Below are 26,239 nucleotides of genomic sequence, written 5' to 3'. Positions count from 1 at the left end.
TTGTAACTATAATTTCATACTTTTTCAATTTGAATTTGTGACACGCTTTTAGTTCCAATTTTTTTCTTCGTGGGTGTGGCCGTTTCGTTTGATCTGTCGCTTTGCATTTTATAGATACGTTCTCCCCTTTTCCCTCCTCATTTGATGGTTTAAATGTGTGCTCCATTCCTCAGCCACCATCGCACCCGATCCGTGGTCATTGTCGGTGCCATTGGTGGAATTGCCACTGCCGCAGCGGTTGGAGGGAAGCAGACATTGAAGAGATACATATCAATCTAGCGAATGATTAGGTCAAAAGAGTAGAATGAGAATAGTAGCACAAATTACACGAATACTTTCAAGTTATTTGTCTTTTTATAACTTTTTGTTGTTGTGCCTCATTGAAGAATTTATTGCTTTGATTTTTTTTTTGGAGAATGTTGATGAAAAAGATTGTTGAGGATGGTTCACTCCCTTGGTTACCCTAATTTTTCAGGTGCAAAGATCTGGTACGAGCGTTATCTCCGACTATGGATGGGAATAAGGACGACACGTTGAAATGTTTGAGAATCGGTAACTAGGCCTTAGAAAACGACAATCGTTCACCCGCGTTGAAGTTCGTGACGAAGGCGCTCCCCGTCGACGATGTACTGTCCACGATAGAAGCGGAGACAAGGGACCAGTTCCGTGCCAAAGAAAGTAAGAGGAAGAAAAACTTTTATGAGATATTGGGATTAGAGAAAAATTTCAATCCCTTCGAGACAGAAGACTTTAGAAATTCACAACCTTTTACAGGTAGAACTATAATCTTTGACGACATGTCACAAGAAGGAGAAATAACAGCTCCTGCAACGCAAGGTGCTGTAACAGTTTACAACTGACCCGAAGCCTTGTTTAAGGTCTCCACTAAGTGTAATAGCTTACCAGCTACAGAGGATCGACCACATTGGCTTTTTCCGAATGAGGGATTCAACCAACCCTGTTTACGTTGAGCTTGAAAGACAACATCTTCAGTGCCCTAGTGGAGCTGTACTCAGCCCTCCAAGACAGAAGACTTTAGAAATTCACTTAAGATTTCACAACCTTTTACAAGTAGAACTATTAATCTTTGGCAACGAGTCACAAGGAGAAATAATGGCTCCTACTGCAACACAAGGCTCTATAACAATTTCTACAACTGATTTTTTAAGGTCTCCACTACATGTAATAGCTGACCAGCCAGAGAGGAACGACCACATTGGCTCTTATCGAATGAGGGGTTCAACCAACCCCGTTTGCATTGACCTTGAAAGACATAACATCTTCAACGTCCTGGAGCTTGATGACATATCTCCTAACTCCTAACCTTGACTACAACACATCCAAGAAGAGTTAAAGTTATTTATGTAAGGTGAAACAAAGTTTTTTCTCCTAAGTCATCATGAAATGGTTATTTATTTTATTTTTCAACATTTAAAATAAAAATTTCAAATCGTACTCTCTATTTTATACATACAGTAGCCATGTTAAACTTTTATTAACAAAACTTATTACAAAAATTATTTATTATTTGCTTAAATTAATCAACAAAATTATCAATTTAAATTTGAAAGAATTTTATATTTCTAATACATTATAATGTAATAAAACAAGTTCTTCATTTTTCTCACTTATTAAAATTTGGTACCAATCATTATTAATAACGATATTTTATTTTAAAATTTATTTTACACCACACCGATTAATATTACTTTACATTATATTATGTGATTTATTATTTTAATAGATTATTTACAAAAAATATAATTTTTAAATAATCATTATTTAGTTTTTATTAAGGTTTAATACCTCTTTTGGTCCCTCGAAAGGGGGCCAATGTTCAATGTGGTCCTACCCTTTTTTAGAAGTTCAATGTGGTCCCACCTTTTGTAAAAAGTGTGCAATCAAGTCCTTTTTGGAAACGACGTTGAGTTTTTAACGGAGCAGCTGACAGGGTGGACTGAAGTTAGCTACGTGGCTTTGTGTGGGTAATACGTGGCTGTGAGTGGGTGATACGTGGCTGTGAGAGGGTAAATTTGATAATATTACTGAGGTTAGGAAATCAGAAGTTAGGGTTTCAGGAGTTTTAGAGAAATTGGTAATTTGGGATACGAATGGCTTCTTCTGAAGGGTGTTCGTCGTGTTCGAGAAGTTGGGACAAAGGATCTTCTCGGTGGTCCCATGGTTGTGGTGTGAGAGGAGGTGGGATAATCCCCACTTGTTACTGTGGTGATGTTGTTGTAACCAAATTGGCGAGAACTACGAAGAATGCTGGGAGAAATTTCTGGGGTTGTCCACGTTACAAGGTTTGAATTATACCCTTTTGAGTTAAAGTTTTTTTGAATTGATGATGCATTTGTTGATAGATTCCATAACTTGGTGAATAACAGGGTGGATCTTCAATTGGCAGCTCGTGTAACTTTTTCAAGTGGTGTGTTGAAGAGAAAGTTGATGAAAAAGATTGCACAATGGTGAGGAGGATAAGTCAGCTGGAAAATTCAGTGCAGGACTTGCAGAAAATGATGAAGATCTTAGTTGTAGCTTTGTGTGTGTGTATTGTGGTGTGCCTTGTTCAGGTTCTGTTTAGGTTCATTTAGTTAGATTGTAACATCCAATGTATTACGTATTGACTATTTTAATGAGTAAATTTTAGTGATTAATGTTCAAATCAGTCCCCCTGATGTTTTAACAATGTTGAAATCAGTCCCCTGATGTTTTAAAAATGTTGAAATGAGTCCCCCATTTGCTTTAAAACTGTTCACAAAGGTCACCCAAATAATGCATATGATGCTGAATATTGGCACATAAAACAAATACATAAAACAAATACATAAAACAAGTACATAAAACATATACATAAAAAAAGTTTCATTCATTACGACACATAAAAGAAATACAGAAAATCAGTTCAGTAAGTAAGTTAAGTATGTATTACACCACCAATTAACAAATAGTACATATTACACCACCACGTAATTTAAATATCTAATAACCCAATTTCATCTAAGTATGTTTTCTTCTGACTTTGCATTTTGTTGGCCGGGATGATTGGGGACTTGATGGCTGTGATGGTTCAGGGGTTGGGGAACTTAGAGGTGGCTGTGATGGTTGTGTTGTTTCTGCTGGCTGGGGCTTTAAAGGGCATACATTCTTGTTGTGCCCCACCTTACGACAAAGACTACATTTTTTCTTATGGCCACCAACACGCATTTGAGTCTGATCTTTAGTTAGCTCTCATGCTTCCAACCTCCTTTTTTTCTTTGGCCTCCCAAGCATCTTCCTGATCAGTGGTGGTAGTACATCATTGAAATTTGTGGTTTCCCATAGTAGGTGGCCATTGAGTGGAAAAATGATGGACGCATAGACCTCTTCATAGGTGGATCTTGTGAACACATTGGGGACAAAAGTCTGTGGATCAACGTTGGAGAAGTTCATTGCTGCAATTGCATGACAACATGGAATGACACTAATCATCCACTTTCTGCAGCTACACTCCTTTGTGTCCAGGTCCAGTGTGAACTTGTTCCCAACTGATAAAGTATGCCTAACCTCAAAAATCTTTCGTGCAGACCAGCTGAAAGAAATGAAGCACATCAACAATGTAGATAAATAACTTGTATATAAAATAAATTGAGTTATATTACCTTGGCACCCAAAATCTTGACAATTACATTCCTTCTCAAGTCTCTTCTTTATCTTTGGGCATATTGTGAACTCCATAGATGCCACCTTGGTTCTATTGGTGGCCCACCTTTTCATGAGGTAAACTCTGATATCCTCCATCATGGTTATAATAGGTTTTCCTCTTGAATGAATAAGAACACTGTTGAAAGCTTCACTGATGTTGTTATCTAGTGTATCAGTCATTGCTTGACCTGTGAAGCGAGATCTTGACCAAAACCTGTTGCACACTCAAATGGGTTACAATGCATCAAGGACAGTAAATTGTATGTAATGGCTAATGAGTTATCTCGGGGGAATGGCTATGAGGTATTTATATGCTTCAACATTGACTTCTTTAATTTTCAGCATCTCTCTCTCCCAAGCCTGTGGATATGTGCTTGTGGCAACTGTCCACATCAGATTTTTTAAAATTTGACCACCAAACCTTTTCCTAAAGTTTGCATACAGGTGCCTCATACAGAATCTTTGTTCTGCCCCAGGAAGAAGCTCTTGGATAGCTGGGACCAACCCCTGCACAAATAATTTTAGTCATAAAACAATATCCTTTAACAAAGCATTAAGTAAAATTGAATATAAGGTGTATATTTACCTTCTGCTGGTCTGACATCCACGTGCACCCCCCACATACTTCACTACCCCCGAGGTCTTGAATTAATAATTGCAAGAACCATGTCCAGCTGTCTTTGTTCTCCACTTCTACTATTGCATAGGCAAGTGGTAGCATTTGATCGTTTGGGTCCCTACCAACAGCAGTGAGAAGCTCTCCCTTGTAATAACCTTTCAAAAAACATCCGTCTAAACATATTATGGGCCTACAACTTTTGAAACTGTCTTTACAAGCTTTCAGACAAACATACATTCTTTGGAAGATTGAATCACCATTATGAGAGTCAACTTTAATCTGCACTGTTGAACTTGGGTTACACCTCAACAACTCATGTCCATAGTCGTATATCCTTTTATACTGTTCTTTGAAATCTCCTTCAAGCTGTCTTGTGGCAATTAACTTTGCCCTTCGTGCCTTGGATATGGACACATTTGTATTCCATTTCCTTAATGCTTTAGTACGAATATCATTCACCTTTAAATTAGGATTGTCAACTAAAGACCTATCTATTTCTTCACTCAACCATTGAGCATTCATTAGTTTGATGTTAAGTTGCCTACTACAACCGTGAGTATCAATTATCTTCCTTAATTGCCAAATTTTGCGTGATGGCAAGTACCCACAGTAAGCTACCCATGGGCACTTCCCTTGGCCACCCATGCAGCGCACCCTCACCCTACGCTTATCATTCTTCACAAATTTTAGATCCCTCCCAGCATGAACAACATACCTTCTAATAGCATCCTTAAACTCTTCCTTCCCACTGAAAATGGTGCCCACTTCCCACTTGTAATCTGCCATGGACTTCTGTTTTGCATATTTTGAGAAACCACTCATACATACTCTATCCTCGTTGTCATCCTCCTCACTTGAACTGTTTTCAGGAGTTACAAGCATATCAGACTCCCAATCATCATCTGACAAACCCCTGCATTGTTGTTAGGTTTCTTCATCATTGTCTGAATCCACATATTCATCACCACTCAGATCATCCATTCCTGGTTCATCATCACTGTCCACGTCCACTTCCAATTCTTCTTCAGTATGAAGCTCCCCTCCATCCTCAATGTCTGCTTCCAATTCTTGTTCAGTATGAACCTCCCCTCCATCCTCAATGTCCACTTCCTCTTCTTGTTCAGTAGGAACCTCCCCTCCCTCCTCAATGTCCACTTCCAATTCTTCTTCACTTTCAACCTCCCTTCCATCCTCAATGTGCACTTCCACTAATCCATCATGTTCAAGCTCAACTCTGTCCTCATTCTCAACCTCCACTGCAACCTCAACATCTTCTGCATCCTCCTTATCATCCTCCCAGACATTTTCATTCTCAACATCCTCCTTGTCACCCTCAAGATGTGCTTCTCCTCCAACGTCACTACCCTCACCACTGTCTGCTGGACCTTCACATACGTACAAAATCTCATTGTCATCATTTTCTACAATAGCTGGTTCGTCCACCCCATGCACAACATATAGGTTCACTTTCCCCAAATAATTAGCCACCTTCATCATGTTGATGGCTCCTTTATCATCATCAAGCTTATGTAAAACATGTTGGATATTGTAATATAATTCTTTTACTTCCATGTAACCCAGATCTTTAAGTGAACCTAATACTCCAAAATAACACCATTTATCGGGATCTACGTCCCAATAAACTATCTCCCCGCCCATATACTTAAAGGGGACTTCTTTGATCAAGGTCCCACCGTGATGGACCACAACCTGAAACATGTCATCACCCATCCCTACCCCAACCCTGCAAATGCAAACGGGGACCACTAATTTAAGTTAAACTAATATCTATGGGACCATTATCAACCATCAAAAGAAGACAACTTTTCACCCCTACTTAATCCCACTATAAAGCGACAACAGTGATAACATATACAACAAATACATATCATAAAATTATCAAACATAAACCCTAACCTGATTTACGGTTTCCAATTTGAGCTTCAGATTTGTGGTATCCAATTCGCGCTTGAGATTTCAACACCCTTCCTCCACGATGATCAATCCCAAATTCCCAATTTCTCTAAAACTCCTGAAACCCTAACTTCTGATTTCCTAACCTCAGTAATATTATCAAATTTACCCTCTCACAGCTACGTATGACCCTCTCTCAGCCACGTATTACCCACACAAAGCCACGTAGCTAACTTCAGTCCACCCTGTCAGCTGCTCCGTTAAAAACTCAACGCCGTTTCCAAAAAGGACTTGATTGCACACTTTTTACAAAAGGTGGGACCACATTGAACTTCTAAAAAAGGGTAGGACCACATTGAACATTGACCCCTTTCGAGGGACAAAAAAGGTATTAAACCTTTTTATTAATTATCAAATTTCTAAAATAGGTGATGTTGTTTTGATACGAAGGAAAAAAGCATCTACTTTACCAACTTAAAATAATAATATTTCAATATATTTCTTAATTTAAAATAATTGTTAATTAGATGTTTCATTTCAGGGTGTCGAACTCTTATTTTTGTTTTTTTATCTCATTTTTTTTTTGATGTTACGTTGGATGATTTATTATTAAAATTCAGGGAATTATAGATATGTTAAGAAAATATGTATACTTAGTTAATAATTTAATTTATTTTATTATTTTGATTATAAGAAATTTATTTTAGAAAAAACAATTATATATCTTTTATGAAAAGAAATGCGATATATAAATCCGCGTGTTGAGAGAGATGAAGTATATATGGAGAAGAGGAGAAAAATCAAAGAGTTGCTCCATTAATCTCCAATCGTGGGGCAGTGATAAACTGAAAAACAATCTCTCAATTCTTTCTGTCTCCAAATGAAACCCTAATCAACTCGTTTTTCCGATCTCGATAGCGCGATTCTTCTACGCTCGTCTTCGCTCTTTAACTGTAAGTTCACTTTCCCAATTTCCTTCACTCCCTCTCGATCCATCATATCAGCTTCACGCATCTCTTCAATTTGTCATTTCAATTCACAATCTTTTGTTCTTCTTTCTATTTTCCCCAAAATTAATCTCGAATCTGACATATAAATCTCGGATTTTTCACTCCCTTCGGTACCCTATTTTTTTAGGTGCAAAGATCCGGTACGAGCGTTATCTTCACGATGGATGGGAACAAGGACGACGCGCTGAAATGTTTGAGAATCGGTAAAGAGGCGTTAGAAAACGGCGATCGTTCACGCGCGTTGAAGTTCGTGACGAAGGCGCGCCGCCTCGACCCCACGCTCCCCGTCGACGATCTACTGTCCACGATTGAGGCGGACACAGGGGATAAGTCTTCTGCCAAAGAGACCGCGGCGGAAGGTACCGTGCCCCCCGATCAGCCTTCTCTCCGGCGAAGGGCGGCCGCTACCTCGGCGGCCACGGCGGGGTCGTCATCCGCCTCGTCCTCTTCGGCCACGTATACCGAAGAGCAAGTTTCAATTATCAGAGAAATTAAGAGGAAGAAAAACTTTTATGAGATATTGGGAGTAGAGAAAAGTTGCACTGTTGAGGATGTGAGGAAATCTTATAGGAAACTGTCCCTTAAGGTTCATCCCGACAAGAACAAAGCCCCTGGCGCTGAGGAAGCATTCAAGGCTGTGTCAAAGGCGTTTCAGTGCCTTAGCAATGAAGAGAGTAGGAGAAAGTATGATGTTTCCGGTGAAGATGAATCGGTTTACGAGCAGCGTGCCGCGAGGCCAGCTGCTAGAGGTTATAATGGTTACTATGAGGCTGATGTTGATGCTGAGGAGATATTTAGGAACTTCTTCTTTGGAGGAATGGCTCCTGCAGCCAATTTTGGAGGATTCAGTTTTGGACCAGGTGGCTTCAACGGCTTCAATGGTCACAGGCCTGCTGAACACGCTTCTGGTGGTTTTAATGTTCGTGCTTTAATTCAGTTGTTGCCGGTGCTACTGATTTTGCTACTAAACTTTTTGCCTTCGTCGGATCCCTTGTACTCGCTGTCGAAGAGCTATCCTTATGAGCATCGTTTAACTACACCAAAGGGTGTTAACTATTATGTCAAGTCTACAAAGTTTGCTCAGGAGTATCCGCCTGAGAGCGAAGAACGAGCAACTCTTGAAGAAAGGGTGGAGAGGGATTACTTTAGCGTTCTTCGCCAGAATTGTCATTTTGAGTTGCAGCGCCGCCAATGGGGGTATATCCGGGAAACACCGCACTGCGATATGCTTCGGAAGTTTGAGTTGGCGAATTGATAAGTGGAATCATAATCCTTATTTTTATTATTGTCTTACCTTTTGATGTAGATGCAACAGCTATTACTTGTTTGTGATATTATAGAATGTACAATTTATTTTTTTCACTCTGATATCAGTGAAGCAAGTTCACAATAAGCCAGCTGCTTTGTTGGAATTGTTCTCTCAAATTTCATCAACTATCTCCCTGATGAATTTTTTGTTTACTTGCTAAAATTATTTATTACCTGAGGTATAGTATGAATGCATTGGATCAATTGTGTACTTACGTTTGTCAGTGTATTCCATGCTAAGCGGTACGCTGAGTGGTAGAGTAAATCTGTAAGTATTATTTTGCTATAATTCCTTGATTATTCGGTTGATTTTATTGCTGCTAAGTGACAACTTTTATATATTACGTTAATGCTTTAGCTCTAATACAGTAGAATGAATGGAAGAAGAGAATGGGGGCGAACAATAGATAAACATATGTCTGGAGATGGCAAAAAGAGGAAGGGAAAGATCGACAGGGATTAGCTTAACGCTTCCGTGATTTTACATCATCATCAAAAGGAATAGTGTTTAGAGGGTGCTAAACACTGGCTGAAGCGGGATTATGTGGAGTTATTGATGTCATCAATGAACATACACGTTGAAAGTCTATGCATTGAAGCGTGATTTTTGGCATAAACACCCAATTAACAAATGTCCCTTTTATTGTCTTGCCGTATGACTTGATCACTTGTCACTTTTCAATTTCTTTCTGCCTCCATGGGTAGACACCCCAAGGATTCTCACTTGTTTCAATTCCTAGTACGTTGAGTAGCTATCTAGCCTTCTTTGTTTTCTTGATACTTGATAAGTGGAAGCTCTTTGATTGAGGTAGCGGTGGAGGCATAGTTGGGTAGCTAAAAAGATTTGACAAAAGAGAGTCGAAGGTCTATGGCCATCAATAACCATCTGTGGTTGCAAGAATTTTAGTGATATGATCTATAGCTTATCTATCATCATGGATATAAAATTAAACGTTTCTTAGGGACTTGGTTTTCATTGAAACTATGCTATGTTCATCTGTGCTTATGCGATGGCCTGTGTGGGATGTACCTTGTTTGGGTCTGCATGATTGAGGAGAGCCAGAACTGCCCTTTTCAAATTCATCAGGCTCAGAAGATAATAGCCATTTTTTTCATTTTTTCTTTCCTTCTATGTCAATTTTTATGGCGGTTTGGCTGGCATTGCGACATTTGACTTCACATTTGGTGAAGAATATCATGTGTTTGTAATGTGTCCTGAGTTGTGACATAAGTATTTAAACCCGAATCATAAACCGTGGGGTCACTAGGGCTATCTTCTTATTCTCTCTCGACATTTTTCTAAGGATCAAAGTCTCATTATCACAACCGTAGGTATATCAATCGAGACCAACCAGGCTACAGGTAGCTCAGCACAGATTAAAATATACCCAATTTCTTAGTTTATTGGAAATTATTTCAATGAAAGTTTTAATTCCTGTCTTCTTATTTATAATTAAAGCTAATATTTAGAGAATTGGCCAAATGGCTTGTCAAGAGCCTATGCCTTAATTCATATTGACGTAGATTTGGTTTGATAAAAGATAAAATATTATTTTTAAAATGTATAAACTTACCGGCTTATCGTTTGTTTTAAAAGCTAAAAATTAAAGAATTATAACTTAGAATTAAGTTATATGTAAGTTAAAAATTAAAAAATTAAAGAAAATATAGCGTTTTATGCTAATTAATTTATGTATAACTTAAATAAATAAGTTAATATTTTTTTCTAGTAAATTTTTTTTATGAAGTTTGTTTTAATATTTTAATGCAAAATCCTTAATGATATATAAATAGAAAAATGTTATGAAGTGAGAAGTCATGACTGAGGCTTGATAAATCATACTTTAGGATGTTTCTTTATTAGGATGTTTCTTAAGGAATAGAAATTTTATATGAAATTGTATTTAATGTATTTTTACATTCATGCGTAAACATATGAAAACTTTAAGATAATGTTTTGATGTAAAGCTTCTCAACTAGCCAAAAAGCAGATTTGAAATGGTTCTTTTCTTAATTTCATATATAAAGAAATCTTCTAAGTTGAAGAAAGATAATAAAGTGATCGATAGTTGTTAAAATACTGTAAAATTTGTTGTCCAAAGATTTACAAAGATATTTTTCATGTTTGTTTAGTAAACTAGCCAAGTATTAAAACTCTATTAATGGGAAATCATGTTTCTCTACCTAGTGACACTTACAATTCTACTAGTCTCTCTCTTGCCGTCTGATGAGAAGTTGGCGAGTTTTCTAAGTATAGGGAAGGATTGCATTACTCTTGAAGCAGTTCTGTCTAACCTTTATATAATTAAGCTTCACCTGAATGCGCATGAGAGTGTAGAAGATGAATCATCTTCTAGGTTGATAGTCTTCAAGAAAGACAAAAAGGTGAAGAAGTTGAGGAAGATGAATGTTGATTTTACAAGTCTTCTTGGACTTCTATAGATAGAAATGAAGTCACCTGGAAACCACTAATGTTAATGCTCTACTTGTGATATACATTAAAAATTGCATGTAAAGATATTCAGAAGTTACCAATGCTAAGTTTAAAGGTCACATTTTGGTTAACTTAAAGAGAAAATTATATTTGTGAAGTTATTCTCAAATGCAGGGAATCCTAAAAGTTTATGTTGTGCAGTTCAGAGTTTCCTTGTATACATTTCACACAACTTTTGATGTATTATTAATAGTGTCATTATGTACTCAAATATGAATGGTCTTGCATACGCTTTTGTAAGCCAAAAGATGACAATAAATCATAGTTGTAACATTAATTTATTAATGGAACCTTTTGCCATTAGTAAAAAAAAAAAATTAGATGCAATTCAAGTTGGAATAAACCAACATAAATCATAGTGTAATATCCGTTTTATCCATACATATTTTCCCATTCCTTACTCTACCAAGTTCCCAAAATAAAACTTATTTTTTGAAGTATTTTAATTATTTTTGAGAAAGCATTTTGAAATACAATATATCTAGTCTATGAACTCTAAATGTGAACTTGAGTAAAAATTTTGGGATGTTAAACAAAGTAGTATTTACTATTATACTTTATTATTGATATAGAACTGTCTTGATCGTATCAAACATTTGTGAGAAGATTGCTATTAAAGTTCAAAGTGTTAAACATGAAGAAATAATACTATTAATTTTTAGCAGAGTTTATTGCACTATGTGATAATATGTGTAGCTTTGTAGCGGAAACCAAAACAAGGAAGAGTATGTAACTTTGAGGTATGTATATATTTGAAAAAGAAAAAAGATTATGATATTCTTATATAATTTATTTATACTCTGTTACACTCTTCGTCCTTAAAATCCATTTAAGCCATGTATCAAGAATTGCATCCTTATTCCTTCGTTGTTAAAACTAGCAGTCCCAGTGCCCCTAGCAGTATATACTGCAAGAAAGAATGCATTAATATTAAGCTGCTAATATTGACACACTATTGAACTGTAGTTCCAAAGAACAAACCTTGAGAACAGGAATATCAGACATTATTATTGTAGCCCAACCAACATAAGGCAAGAACCTGCAGAAAAGACACAAGTAATGAAGTGTGTAAACATAATTGACGAAATCATGTTTTGTTTATAATTTGAAAAATGATTTTGCAAATTTCTTCAAAGAAATGAAGAATAAAGACTCTTGATTTGAAAACAAATATTTTTAAACTCTTTCAATTTAATCCAAAAATGTACTTAGTCGGCTCAAAAGCAAATTCTCTTTGACGAGTTCAAAAAGGTGAAGCTTAGTCCTAAGGTAAAAGGATTTACCCTACAGCTCTTCCTATAATATGGTGTTTTTGTAACCACTTCTGGCCATAATTATACATAACCCTGTCATCGTCATCATTGTTGTCTCCTGAAATGCATATCAAAGAAATGTGAATGTTTTGAAACCAAAAAAGCTAATTCACAATAAATTTAGTACTAAAAGTAATAGCTTTATTGAACCGTGACCAAAATATATAATATGGATCATCTGCTGACAATTGGAAAATGACATGGACATATTATGTAGGCATCCATATCTATTGTATTGTACCTTTTGTTAGGATATAAGTTTCTTCAGAATTTTTACGTTCATGAACCTAAGAAAAATCAACAAATTGAGTGATATGTATCATAGTCATCAAATAGTATTCAAATTCTAAAAATAGAAGAAGCCAATAAATCCATTTTGTAAAATGAAAAAAATTCAGCAGTACAAACCAGCTAGCCTTTGATTCTAGAATTAGCATGGTTACCATGTTACGTAGTTCAAAGGACCTATTATCTATAACCTTTCACTATCACTATTCCTTTTTTCATATGCATTCCCCTGTGTTTCTGTTTATCTGTATTCTGCATAATGTCTATTTTCTTATTAAAAGATACACCGTTTATGATAGGCTTACGTTGGGTGAACTAAATAGAAATTAAAAGGTTGAGCAGAACAAAACTAAAGTTATACAAACCTCAATTACACGGTGAACAATTGGAATGTCTTTTCCCTGCACAATGTGTAGCCATTAGTCGTCAAAATGTATTGTTGAAGCGACATTAAATATAAATAAATCATTCAAGACTAGCATTATATTGCAAGAACATAACTGATGGCCAAAACTTGTCTTTCCTCTGTGTTTCTGTTTTTTTGACACAGATTTATTAATAACATTTTGATACTATAATAGTTATTTTTTCATTAGTTCATTATTTATTTAGTACTGACGTACTCTAAATTTAATAAAAAAATACTGTTAAAATATTATTAAAAAATGTTAATAAATTATTGTTTTATATAACAAATACATATCTAAGTGTCACTAGAAAAAATTAAGAACATTTTTTACCCTTTAGAGAACAAGGTGACAAGGATCCTATCCAATATTGCAATGCATGAAAGTCACTAGACTTGTTATGAGGCTAAGGGATTTGTTTGATGTTGAAAAAATTAAAAGGATGAGTGAAGATGAAACAAATTTAAGTATGAAAAAAAAATATAATTTTAAAATAGACGGGAGTCATTGTGATATTTCTAACTCGTTTATACTTATCTGTATATCTTTCTTCCCATGTCTTCTTTATTTCTCTTCAACCAAATCCTTCTAATTTTTATTTATTTCTCAAATATTTATGCTCTATCAGAGTATAAGAAATCTATATGTGCAGCGGTTAATATTAAGGAAAAGATAGACATGCAGATAGCATATTTCAAAAGAAACATAAATGTCTTATTTCGAGAATAGGTTGACGAGTATAATATTGATAGTTTGATCTACTCTCCATTAACGGGAACAGCATGAGATTTTGTTGAATAATTAAGTATTGAGAAGAAAAGAGAGTTAAGGTTATTTCTCTATCTCTCAAAAGGGTTAAATACGCTCTACGCAAGAAAATAGCACAGTTTTTGTTTGAACTTCTGTGTAAATCTTGTAAATTGTAGTTTCTAACTAGAAAAATAATGTGATCTAATCTATTGTGACACATTTTCAGTATCTAGAGAATGATTAAAATCTTAACATAAGATAAAGAATTAAACACTTTTTTATAAAAACTGAAATAATAAATAATATTCTTTTAACAAGACTAAAAGTATATTTGAGTTCAAATAACTGGATTTTCAGTAGCAGCTTCAACCTGACATTGGCTACTTGTGCAGTTATAATGGGAGTACTTTTCGGTTTTACCATTTTTCTATATCTTTTTTGATATTAAAGAAAGTTAAAACATATGAATAATTAAAAAAAAAACAGTAATATTTTCATGGGGTAAAAAACATGTTCTTGTCAAGACAAGTATAGTAGTAAAAGACTGATGGTCAATGCCAAGAAACAGAAACTGATAGAATAATATAGGAAAGCATTTCAAAATCCACATCCAGTACAAAACAAAATAATAATAATAATAATAATAATAATAATAATAATAATATAATGGTACATACATCTAGACTGTAAACCACAATGTCTCCTGCACGAATGGGATCCTTGCTCATGTGCAAAAACAGAATGTCACCCTGTAAGAAAACCATTTAACCAAGCATCGCATAAGCTTGGGACAAAAGAAAAGGCAAATGACCATTTACATTATTATTGGCATATCTTGAAATAAACCAAAAATAAGATCTTTCATCACTAACTCAAACTACACTTACATTCCTGTTTTCCCCTCGATATACTCGTTGTTCAACAGAATTTTTATTACCATCTGTTTACGTATCTAAATAAAATAATTTGTTTTTCATCATATACCAAAATTCTTGTAGTTATATTTTCGTTAGACTTGGTCTTTTAAATGGTAATGATTTTAACATTGGAGTAAATATAATACTTTTATAATTTAAAAGGATAGTATGCAAAGTAAAAACAATGTGTGTGTGAGTGTAAGGTTCTTGAAAGAAAAAGAAGATTTAGGCATAATCTAAAAATAGAGCGAGACACACTTACTCGTCGGAAACCAGGTTCCATGCTTCCGGAAATAACAACGACGACGGGCGATTCGCTGCCGGTAACACAGCTTAACCCTTTCCATATGACGAGCGCCGATGATACAATCAAACCTGAAAGCGATTGCAAGAGCGATAGAAATTAACGAGAATTAAGTGATTAATTTGCGTAGTAGTTGTTGAATGGGTGATTATGAAAGAAATGGGGGAAAAGGAGCATGGTACCGAGAGTGATGATCTGGTTGAATACTTCTCTGAATCGAATCGAATTGAAAGAGTGAAGAGTGTCTGCGACCCAACCCATTCTGTTATACGCTTCGCTCTTGCATGTCGAAACTTAAATCCACCATGTTTAAGCATTGACTTCGCTTTCATAGCTCTGAACGCACCACAATTCTAATTCAAAACACATATACGTGGTCTCTCCAATGTCTATGCGACACGTGTTGCTTCTGTACTGTTTGAAAAAAAGGTCTCAATGCTATTAAATTAACGCTTTTTTTTTGTAGAATACGAAAGAAACAAAAACAATAAGAAAGTGTGTAAATGAAAAAAATAAAATTCATAACAAATATCTACGCTTCTATACTTAATATACATTTTGAAAAAATAAAAATAATAAATTTATAAATTATATGATGTGATAAGAAAATGTAAATGAAAAAATACTTAAAATATAATAAATGTAAAAAAGTAAAAATTTATATATATTATTAAAAAATGATTAAATATGATTTTAGTGACAAAGTTAAAATTTGTATATCAAATTTGAATATATTTTGGTTTCTACTTTAAAAATTAAATAAATATATATTTTTAATTAAAAGTGTTTTAAATTGATATTTAAATTATAAAGTGAAATAATATAAACAATTTAAATATCAATTTGTCTGTGTAAGATCCTCTTGTAAGAAAATAAGAGATGAACATTATTTACATAAGTAGAATAAACATTTATAAGTATTCAATGTAATGTGAAATATTTCAAATTATGTGTGTCTTTGTCCAAACAAAAGCTTATAAAGCAAACAAGCATAAGTAAGATATTTTGTGTTTGTTTAACAGATGAAACATTTACGTTTGTGGAGATCTTATGCTTATAAAATTTTGTTTTATTCTTTGTACAAAAAGTCCTTAATCAAAATCAAATAAGGTTTATTGAACTTTGTTTTAACAAACTAAAACTTAATATTATTTGTTAAAACACAAATCTTATGACTTGTTAGCAATTATATAGATATAGAGATGTGTTTAATTATTTATGACATAGCATAGGCTGTCAATTCTTGTTCAAAGACTTTTAATATTAATGTTTAACTCCTTTCTATCCACTATCTTTCCCAAGGTTGTGATATGATTTAGTATATGAGTGAATCTTTTACGAACATCACATATTATCTCTTCTTGTAACATCTTCAATTTCACACTCTTGTATGAAAGTACTCTTCCTAATACTCTCGACCTCTTTCATGTCTTCATGAATAACTTCAAGTACTATTCACATTTTCTTGACACTCAAACATTAATATTCAATAGAATTCATAAATCATGAGGTAAATGAAATTATGTCATTTGCTCTTACATTATATCTAGCTTCATTGTTCTCATCACTTATTTAAAAATTAAAAAATCTTTACGAATCCACATATTTTCAACAATTTTAAAAGAAGTGAATAATCAGTTTACAATAACATTCCAAGCTTTTTGATTAAAGAAATATTTTCATGGAATTTTTTCAAAAGGAATACTTTTCTTCTATAAATAAAGGAGACTTATTATAATAACGACACTCTCAACAAAGATTTGATTTATTCCACTATAGTATGATATATTTTTTTGAAAAACTATCAAAACAACTAAGATGAGGTGGGGAGGGGATGAGGGAGGTGAATTGATGATTTAAAATTTCTTTGTTTATTAACAAACTTTGAAAAACTTCTTAAAATAATCAAATTAGAAAATGAGTTTTTTAGAAAAAAAAATATTTAAGAAATAGTAAAAGATAAGGAAAATAAAGATTATACAAATAATTTTAAATTAGTTTGAATCAATCTCATTCTTCATCCAACATCAATCTACCAACCTTAAAATGATTGTTTTCATCATGTAGTCACACAATATATAAACTAAAATCTTTTGAATAACCAATGAAAAATACCATCTATGCAAAAACCTACTCCACAACTTACATTTCACATGATGTAGTTAAAAATATATAAAACATACCTCACATAATGTAGCTAAAAATGTATAAAACTTTGGAAGAATTTCACCGTTGTGATGAATAGTCAAACATTAAGTTTAGAGATAAAAGAAACTATTTTCACCGCAATTTTAATTTTCTCAAAATATGTATAATAGTCATGGAGTTTTTCATGTATTGGATAGTTTCTTCAGACAGTATACCTTAAGACATGGAATTCAAAGATTATGTTTCAACACAGGAGGACAACACTCAAATCAATTTATTGAAATGAGTTCATAAAAAAATCAATTATGTTAAAAAATAATTAATAATTAATAATATTGTTATATATTGTCTTAGAAACAAAACTGAATAAGTTAATAGATTAGTTCTCAACTTAATTATTAACTGTGTAAATTAAAACATAGAATAATGAATTGTATTAAAAATAAAAGATAAAATGTACAAGAAAATTTTAAAATAAATTTTAATATAATAATTTAATATTAATTAAAAATAATCCGTTTGTAATTAAATACCACAATTTATATTAAGAGATAAAATTTAATATGTTGTTAAGATAATTTTGAATTCATTTAAGAATAAGGACAATTAAGTAAATTTCTTAATCGATTTTAGAAAGTTAGTTAAATAAATTCTTTAATTGGTTTTTTAATTTTTTTAATTTTAATTTTTTTAATAATAATAATAAGAGAGTTACTCCCTCCACCACCATGTACTACTTCCAGCACCTTTCTATTTCTCTTTTGTCTTTTGATAATATTTAAACGGATGTAAATATAGGTTGATTCTTAAACGGATGTCAACATCCGTGAACGGATATCGACATCCGTTGAAGGACAAACAGATATTGATATCCGTTTAAAAAAGAGTTTAGACGGAGCTTTGTATAATTAGAACTCTTCTGAATTTTTCTCCAACAATTCTTGATACCGAGTCCATCCAAAATAATCCTTGTAAGTGACACACATATACAAAGTTTGATGGCATGTAGGGTCACATAAACTGAATTTAGAATCTCCGTGCAACCTAAAATCAATTTGTATGTTTAACTTTTATCTGATCTAATTTTTAAAAGGTAAATGTTTTACAAGTTTATTTTGTTTGTGAAAAAAGTTTAGTTTTTTTCCCTCAAAGAATATAAAAAATCTATCTACAAGAAATTTGAGTTGAAAGTAAACAAAGGGAACAAAGAGGGTACCTTGGAAAGGAGGATTTTAGTTCCGGGTCACTTGTCATCATCAGCACCTAAAATGTGGGCATTGGATCAAATATATTGCATGTATGAGCTAGTTCCTAAGGCTTTATAAATCCATGATGCACCCTACAGAAGTTCATCCTATTTATTTAGCATTTACAACCAAAACTAAGAGAATCACTGTAAGAACCCCTATAACGGTCTGCGAAATTGAATACCTGAAAATAAACATTCAGATTGATTAATTAGACAATTAACATACAGAACACTTTAGCTAGCAAGAAATGAAAATGGAGGAACAATTTTTATATTTATTAATTACGTTTATGGCTGCTTGAAGCAATTTGGAGGAATACGCTGGATTTGAATCTCCGAATACTATCGAAGAAGCTGCCAGTGCAGCTGTTGTCTATGCTGTCTCTAGCGTTTTCAATCTGGTCTATCATTGAGCTTCCAAATTCAATCAAACAATGTTGCAATAAAGGCCATTAGCAACCCAAACTTAACGTTGTCTCCAGCATCATAATAGCCATCTACTAGGTTTACCTTAATTACAACATTAATCATGATTAAACTCTTAGTGAGCAAAACTATAAGACAGTTCAGTTCATCTGGAGTCACAGACATTTAAAATAGATAGATAGAAAGATAAAGAAATGGACAGAGGGGATGTGGATGAAATTTAAGCAAAATTAAAAACAAATTAATTTGGTTAAACAGGGGAATGAGGTAATTAAGCAGTGGTGGGGTTCTGTGTGTGTAAGTGAAGAAAAGAATAAGAGAGAAAGTAGTTTGTGTGCAATCGGAAAAAGATAAAAGTGAAGGGTGCAAGGAGATTTAAGGTTTTAAAAAAGGTAAATAAAATTAGATGATAAAATTTAAATTAATGTAGGATATTTTTGAAATATAAAAAATAGTAGAGAAGTACAGGGAGCATTTGAAGTGGTGGAGGGAGCAACTCTCTAATAATAATAATAATAAATTATTATTATTAAATAAAAATGAAAAGGTAAAATAAAATAAAAAGGAATTTGAAAAAAAAATAAGGAATCTTAATAAATTTTAAAAGTCGGTAAATTTTTTAACTAATTTTTAAAAGTAAATTTCTTAATTGGATTAAGAATTCTTTTTTCAATTTTTTATTTTAGTTTACATTTTTGTTTTTTATTTAATAATAATAATTATTAATTTTGAAATAAAATTAAAAAATAAATTACTTAATCAATTTTAAAAAATAAACTACAATAAAAAATTAAAAATTAAACAATCTTAATTGGATTTTGAAAGGGCAGTTAAGAATTGATTTTTGAAAACTGATTAAATAAATTTCTAATGGGTGTTACTCTCTCCACCACCATCGCTTGCTCCCTCCACCTCCCCATTCCTCTTTTACCCCTCTTTCCACTTTTCTATTCTTATTTTATCCCTATTTTATTTTTAGGTAAAATTTTATTTTTAGAATTAATATTTTTTAACTTTTGCGTAATCAATCCTAAATTAAACCTTGTAAATCTTAAACAGATATGATTATCCGTCAGCGGATGTCCCTAGCACAAACTTGACCAAAAATAAATCATTTCAGTACTTAACATCAGTTTTGATTTATATTTTATTTTATTGTAAGTTTATTCATAAATATGAGCATAAGTAGCAGAGTGACATTAAGGTTTTCACGTTTTCTTGGGAGATATCACGAATCAAAATTTGCTTCATTAAGGTGACAAATTAAAATTTATAAACTTCTTTTCCTTCAAGCTTTCCACAGTCTCCTTGAGGCTCACTTCCAAAGGAATAAATTCAATCCCCAAGCTCTTTGTTTTTTCCTTGGAAACCTTATATATTGGCACATATGACTTATTATCTGCACACCTGGTAATTTGTTGACACGGTGAAATGATATTAGGAAATTAAAAACTTGAATTATTTGTAATTATACAAATGAAAAACAAAATTAGACAGAATGAAGAGTCAATCGGACCTCAACCTGATGAGTTTTTCATATAAAAGAATATTTGAAAGACCTTCACATCCGTTTCAAGCTCAAACGGATATGTGACATCCTGTTATCTTCTTCCTCCTCCTCTGCACACACGCACACACAGAGAAATCACAGAGCACACAGAATTCACAGAGCAAACAGAGAAAACCCAAACCAGCAGCATCAACCACACAACAATGACAGTATATTACATTTACAAAAAAAAATTATAATCTATCATGCAAATGAAACGAAGAACAAACTAATCTCTCGTAGACCCAAGTCGTGAAGCACCATTGACCATCGCACACACTGCCGCACCGTTGCATCGTCGCATCGTCGCACCGCTGCGCTGTCAAATGACCACCACAAACACCCGCACTACAAAACCCAAACGGAGATGGAGACACGAAACAAACGAACGGATATGGAAGAGAAATAACGGATATGAGAGTCGGAGGGTGAGAACAGATATGAGAGTTGGAGGGGGTGAGAATCTGGAAAGAAAGAAAAGAGAAAGTGAGACTTGAGGGGGTGGGGCTGTGTAGTGAAAGTGAAAATGGATGAGAGAATATGAATAGAAATTTAGGATTTCAGAAGAGTAAAAAAGAATAAATAAATAGGGTTAAAAAGTAAAAAAGACTAATTTTGCAATTAAAAAAAATTTATACAGAGTTGGAGAGGTGGGGGGAGCAAAGGTGGTGGTGGAGGGAGCAACACCCATTTCTAATTAGTTAAGAAAAATTCTTAACCAACTTTGAAAGCCGGTCCTTAGCCAACTTTACGTTAAAAAAGTTATTTAATCGATTTTTAAAAATCTGTTAAAAATTTATTTAATCAATTTTTTAAATCTAATTAATAATTCGTAAGCTTTTAAAAACAAGTTAAGGTTTTAATGATTTTTGAAATCCATAAAATTCTTTCAAAGTCTATTGAATCTTAATGAAAAAGGCCAAAGTTAGAGTTTTGGAGGTGTAAAAAGAAAATGGAGAGGTGCATAGAGAGAAACACCCATGTATAATCTTCAAATGTACAATTCATCTTTGAGGTAGAAAGAGACAAATGATAACGGCACAATATGATTAAAAAGGTCAAACAACACAACAAATTTTATTTCTAATTAAGATGATTAATTATTATTTATTTGTATGAATCAAATATTAAAATAGGATTTCTATCTAACGAATACTTTTTAAAAGAAATAACTTTATGATAATATACATTTTATTTTTTTTATCATGTATTAAACTGTTTATCATTATAATTAATTTTTCTTTTTCAACCTAAACTATTTCCTACCAATGCGAAGTTTTCGTAAATGTAATTTATTTCTAATATTTTCCAATAAACTCTAATCCTTTATTTGAAAGGCGCGTGTAAGAAGTGAAGTTTTGCAACGAAGAGCGAAAAAGGAACACATAATTCTCACACGTGAGTGACACCACACACCGACGTCTGTCGAGCTCCACTCACGAAGTCAATACAAGTCAATTATGTTTTTTTTTCTTTTAACAACTAATTACTAATTTATTTATGAAGTTAAATGAAAAAAATAAATTTCATATTTATATTTTACTACATACGAAATATTTATTTAATTTTTATATTATTATATAAATATTTATAAAAAAAATAATATAATTCAATGGATTTAAAAATAATTCAAATTGCAAGAATGTTTAAATTTATCTTTTGAATTAAGAAAACAGTAAAAACGATGTTCAAATAATTTTCAATTGTGTAAAGGATCATTATATGAAAATACTTCAAGTATCTCATTTTATACATTAAAATATTAATTATTTTTAATACCTTACCAACTATAATTGAATTAATTTACATTTCATTAAATTTCAATAGAAAAAAAAAAGATCCTGTGTCTCATTCAATTGCGTATTTTTTCCATATCCCAATGCATTATTTTGATTCTTTCTTATTTTTAGTGAATTTCTAAAATATATTTATGACTTAATCAGACGACTTGACCTGCAACTTTCTTGTACATGAATGAAAATAATAAAAAATAGAAAAAAGTATAATTAATTGTAATAATTGAATAAAACAGGATGTCAATCTTCAAAAGAATTTGGTCATTAACATAATAATTATTGAAAAGATAGCACTATCGAGTTTATTCTTAAATAGTAAAAGGTAAGTTTCAAGAGACTACAGTAGTAATATAGACAATTTTATTTGAGTAAAATATATTCATCTCATTTAATTGATTTTTTTTTGACATAATTTAGTTTAATTCTTAAAAATAAATAAATAAATTTATTCTTCGAAATAAAAAGAGGTAGTGCTTTTGATAATGGGCCACTGCCATCATAATCATCACGGTGAGGGGTTGGCCACTAAGAATTAAGTAGCATGTATCTCTAATCTTTTCTTCGCCACTCACTCTCTCGGCGCGTTTCACGCCAACATAGATCCTCCGCTTCGCAACTTACAGCACACGCCATGGAACCCAGCAAGCACCACAACAACACCAAGAACGCCAACTGCTTCCTCCCACTCATCCTCTTATCCACCTTCCTCCTTATCCTTTCCCTTCTCGCTTCCTCCACCTCCTCCTCCCAACGCCGCCACCACCGCGTCCAAGTCTCGCCGGAAAAGCCACATTTCGTGGAGTCGAAGCTCAGGGTGAGTCCCACATCGACGAGCGCGGTGCCGCGAATCGCATACCTGATATCGGGGTCGGCGGGCGACGGGGAGAGTTTGAAGAGGACGCTGAAGGCTCTGTACCATCCATGGAACCACTACGCGGTGCACTTGGACCTCGAGGCCTCGGCAAGGGAGAGGTTGGAGCTCGCGAATTTCGTGACCAACGAGCCTCTCTTTGTGAAATTCGGAAATGTGAGAACGGTGGTTAAGGCCAACTTGGTTACCTACAGAGGGCCCACTATGGTCGCTAATACTCTTCACGCCGCCGCCGTTTTGTTGAACCAAGCTCGGGATTGGGATTGGTTCATTAATTTGAGCGCTTCCGATTATCCTTTGGTAACCCAAGATGGTAGGAACCTTCTCCCTCTCTCACCAGCACACTGACACTACTTTCTAACTTACCAAGTATGCTTGTTTTCTGGTTAGACCAACTTCTTCTTTTTTTCCTAAACATTTCTTTTACGAAAAAAAATAAGAAAAATAGAAGCTGCTTATCTAGAAGTGAAAATTATTGTGTAAAAGTTGACCGGGATTTAAAAAAATAATTAAATAACTAGTTTTAATTTCATTCAAGTTTGTTTTCTTATTCTTACGAAGAAATTTGTTATAAAAAAATTACCTTCTTCAGTAATGATGTTTCTGTTAATATGCTTCTTTTGGGGTCTTTAGACATTCTTCTCTTTTATCTGTCTTTTTCCTTGCTAATTTTGCTCCCTCTTAAATATAGATTTTTTGTTTGTAAAGGGAATTAAGAATTAGTCTAACTAGGACCAAATCTGTGTTTTAGATGTATTTTCATATCTTGTTTGTTTTCTTGACCAATAATTACTTTTGTCGGCAAACTCTATCTTTCTTTGATACATACCCAAAAAAAAAAAAACACACACACACACATATATATATTATATATATATATATATATAAAAGTAGATGAGTTATAAGATAGTAATATTATAAAGTGGTCATTCAATTATAAATTAAATGCAATGTAATTATATTAACTTTTACAATAATTATCTTTAAACTGTATCTGTTGTTTTCTATGTCGAATAATAACTTAAGATTACGTGGTCGTGTATAACTTTAAACTTCTTATATTGTATTTATCTGTTCCTTAAATAAAAAACTTGCATTTAATTGTTTTATTGTTTCAAGTAATTAGAAATAATTCTTGAGATATCTTTAAAATAGTTATTATAAAAATTAATAAAGTATATTCGCGGTTGAATGTTACATAGTACTAAGTAGTAATATTCTTCAAGAAATTTACATTATGGAAGAATTTAATGATTTACTGATTAATTTTGCTAGTTGTTTGAAGTTAAAATATAGTAGAGACAGAGAACCATGGACTATGTTGCCCAGTTTTCATTGTCATTGACCAACTTTTGCAATTTGCTATATTTCTTTTACACAACAGATTTGCTGCATACGCTGTCGTCTATTCCCAGGCACCTGAACTTCATTGAGCACACCAGTGATATTGGTTGGAAGGAGTAAGTTACTAATTATCTTCGTCATTCTGTTCGTTACATGATTTATGAATGTTAAGTGACATAAAATATGTAAAGATCAATGTATCCGTTCTTTACCAGGGCTACTTTACTCGTTTAAATAGGTACCATAGAGCCAAGCCAGTCATACTTGATCCAGGTCTTTATAGTTTGCAGAAATCTGATGTATTTTGGGCGTCGGAGAAAAGAAATGTGCCCACGGCTTATAAACTCTTTACAGGTGACAAACTCTTACCCATTATTTTTCACGAATCACTGTTTTATTTTCCGCGCACCCGGTCAAATTTTTAGCTGTTTCAAATTCGAGTTTGTGAGTGCTAAAAACTACTTCTAATCCCTGCATAGATTAAAGACAATTACAAATACTAAGCAGTTAAGGAAATTCTTGAACCTAGCCCGACACTAATAATGTATAGTGTGAAAGATAAGATATTGATATTCGATAGTACTGTGTAAGTGTGAATTTCGATACCTTTTCTACATATGCTCCCATTCTTTTGCTTATTTTTGTCCCAACTTTCCAATGCTGGTTGGCAAGCATCATTTCTGAGCTTCCAATCCTTATATCCTTTAATTCATAATTAGGCATAATTACAAATGCTCAAAGTCGTGCCGCTTCACAGTTTCTCTTTTTTTTCTAAATATGAAGACATGTACGACTAATTTGGTACATGAGATCACAGTTTACTGGAATCTGAGATAACTGTCCATAACAAAAAAGAGACTTAAAATTAAACAAAGTAACTAGAAATTGGTTGTCTCAATTTCATGTCATGGGAGTTGTTAAAATTTGATTCTTGATTTTGCTCAGGTTCTGCCTGGATGATGCTCTCTCGCCCATTTACTGAATACTGTATATGGGGTTGGGATAACTTACCCAGAATAGTCTTGATGTACTATGCCAACTTTCTGTCTTCCCCAGAAGGGTATTTTCACACAGTCATCTGCAATGCAGAGGAGTTTCGAAACACTACTGTTAATCATGACCTCCACTTCATATCATGGGACAACCCTCCAAAACAACATCCCCATTTTCTTACAGATAATGATTACCAGAGAATGGTGGATAGCAATGCTCCTTTTGCTAGGAAATTTGGCAGGAACGAACCAGTCTTGGATAAGATTGATAAGGAACTCTTGGGAAGAAATGCAGATGGTTACGTGCCCGGTAAGTGGTTCACTCAAACGAATTCAAGCACCATTGACCAATATTCTGGGATAGTAAATATCACCGAGCTTAGGCCAGGGCCTGGAGCTGAAAGGCTTGGACGCCTTATCAGTGGTTTATTATCAGCGGAAAATTTTCAGGCAAATCAGTGTTCTTGACACCTTGGAATGCCTACGACGTTCATTGCAGCATTTCCATCACCGAACAGCTGAGAGGCGAACAATTCATTTATCATTTGACGCCTGGAGGATGCTGTGAGGAATAAACAGCAGGGAAAACAGAAATGGCTACCTTTGACTTGATGGTTCTACAGAGAAATTTTAAAAGGAGTCACTATGTATCAGCAGTTCACACGATTTATTAAAACTGTAAGGAATGACAAGTCATCGATGCAACTGTTGTAACCATCAATTATGTAATACGTGGGCAAGATGCTTGCTAGGCAGAAACTGAAATAAGCCACTGTAAAATATTCTCCAAATTCTTTATGCGATGATATGTTAACTTCAGTATATTCTGTGTGTCCTTTCCTTTCTTTCTTTTGCT

At 33.5% G+C, this 26,239-nt stretch overlaps 4 protein-coding genes and 1 pseudogene across 6 annotated transcripts; 3 read left to right on the top strand and 2 right to left on the bottom strand.

The window, feature by feature from the left end:
• The first annotated feature begins 2,111 nt into the window (after positions 1-2,111).
• On the top strand, positions 2,112-2,594 carry LOC148203373 (uncharacterized). Its single transcript, XM_088107566.1, has 2 exons — positions 2,112-2,303; positions 2,388-2,594. Exons 1-2 carry the CDS (start codon positions 2,112-2,114, stop codon positions 2,592-2,594), a joined length of 399 nt encoding a protein of 132 aa, XP_087963692.1.
• A 637-nt stretch (positions 2,595-3,231) lies between these two features.
• On the bottom strand, positions 3,232-5,185 carry LOC148203372 (uncharacterized). Its single transcript, XM_088107594.1, has 5 exons — positions 4,561-5,185; positions 4,271-4,458; positions 4,127-4,191; positions 3,749-3,898; positions 3,232-3,571 (listed from the first exon to the last, which is right to left on the bottom strand). The coding sequence occupies exons 1-5, from the start codon at positions 5,183-5,185 to the stop codon at positions 3,232-3,234; spliced, it is 1,368 nt and encodes a 455-aa protein (XP_087963720.1).
• Positions 5,186-6,982: 1,797 nt separating this feature from the next.
• On the top strand, positions 6,983-8,746 carry LOC148203371 (chaperone protein dnaJ 49 pseudogene; annotated as a pseudogene). The gene is made up of 2 exons (XR_015784114.1): positions 6,983-7,170; positions 7,355-8,746. The product of XR_015784114.1 is annotated as a chaperone protein dnaJ 49 pseudogene (transcript).
• A 2,911-nt stretch (positions 8,747-11,657) lies between these two features.
• On the bottom strand, positions 11,658-15,341 carry LOC148203370 (uncharacterized). 2 transcript variants are annotated; one of them, XM_088106064.1, is made up of 8 exons: positions 15,191-15,341; positions 14,967-15,079; positions 14,465-14,536; positions 12,996-13,031; positions 12,584-12,629; positions 12,313-12,400; positions 12,011-12,068; positions 11,658-11,936 (listed from the first exon to the last, which is right to left on the bottom strand). In XM_088106064.1, the coding sequence occupies exons 1-8, from the start codon at positions 15,267-15,269 to the stop codon at positions 11,886-11,888; spliced, it is 543 nt and encodes a 180-aa protein (XP_087962190.1). In that variant the 5' UTR covers positions 15,270-15,341; the 3' UTR covers positions 11,658-11,885. The 2 variants fall into 2 exon arrangements, with proteins under 2 accessions (XP_087962190.1, XP_087962191.1); XM_088106065.1 differs by lacking the exon at positions 14,465-14,536.
• Positions 15,342-22,572: 7,231 nt separating this feature from the next.
• On the top strand, positions 22,573-26,205 carry LOC124844371 (beta-glucuronosyltransferase GlcAT14B-like). Its single transcript, XM_047321294.2, has 4 exons — positions 22,573-23,360; positions 24,432-24,507; positions 24,630-24,745; positions 25,337-26,205. Exons 1-4 carry the CDS (start codon positions 22,808-22,810, stop codon positions 25,849-25,851), a joined length of 1,260 nt encoding a protein of 419 aa, XP_047177250.2. The 5' UTR covers positions 22,573-22,807; the 3' UTR covers positions 25,852-26,205.
• Positions 26,206-26,239: the final 34 nt, after the last annotated feature.

Source organism: Vigna umbellata, chromosome 2, assembly GCF_029865625.1.
Source record: "Vigna umbellata cultivar VRB3 chromosome 2, Vumbellata_1.0, whole genome shotgun sequence".
Lineage (NCBI taxonomy): Eukaryota > Viridiplantae > Streptophyta > Magnoliopsida > Fabales > Fabaceae > Vigna > Vigna umbellata.
This window is presented reverse-complemented; position numbering and strand designations above follow the sequence as displayed.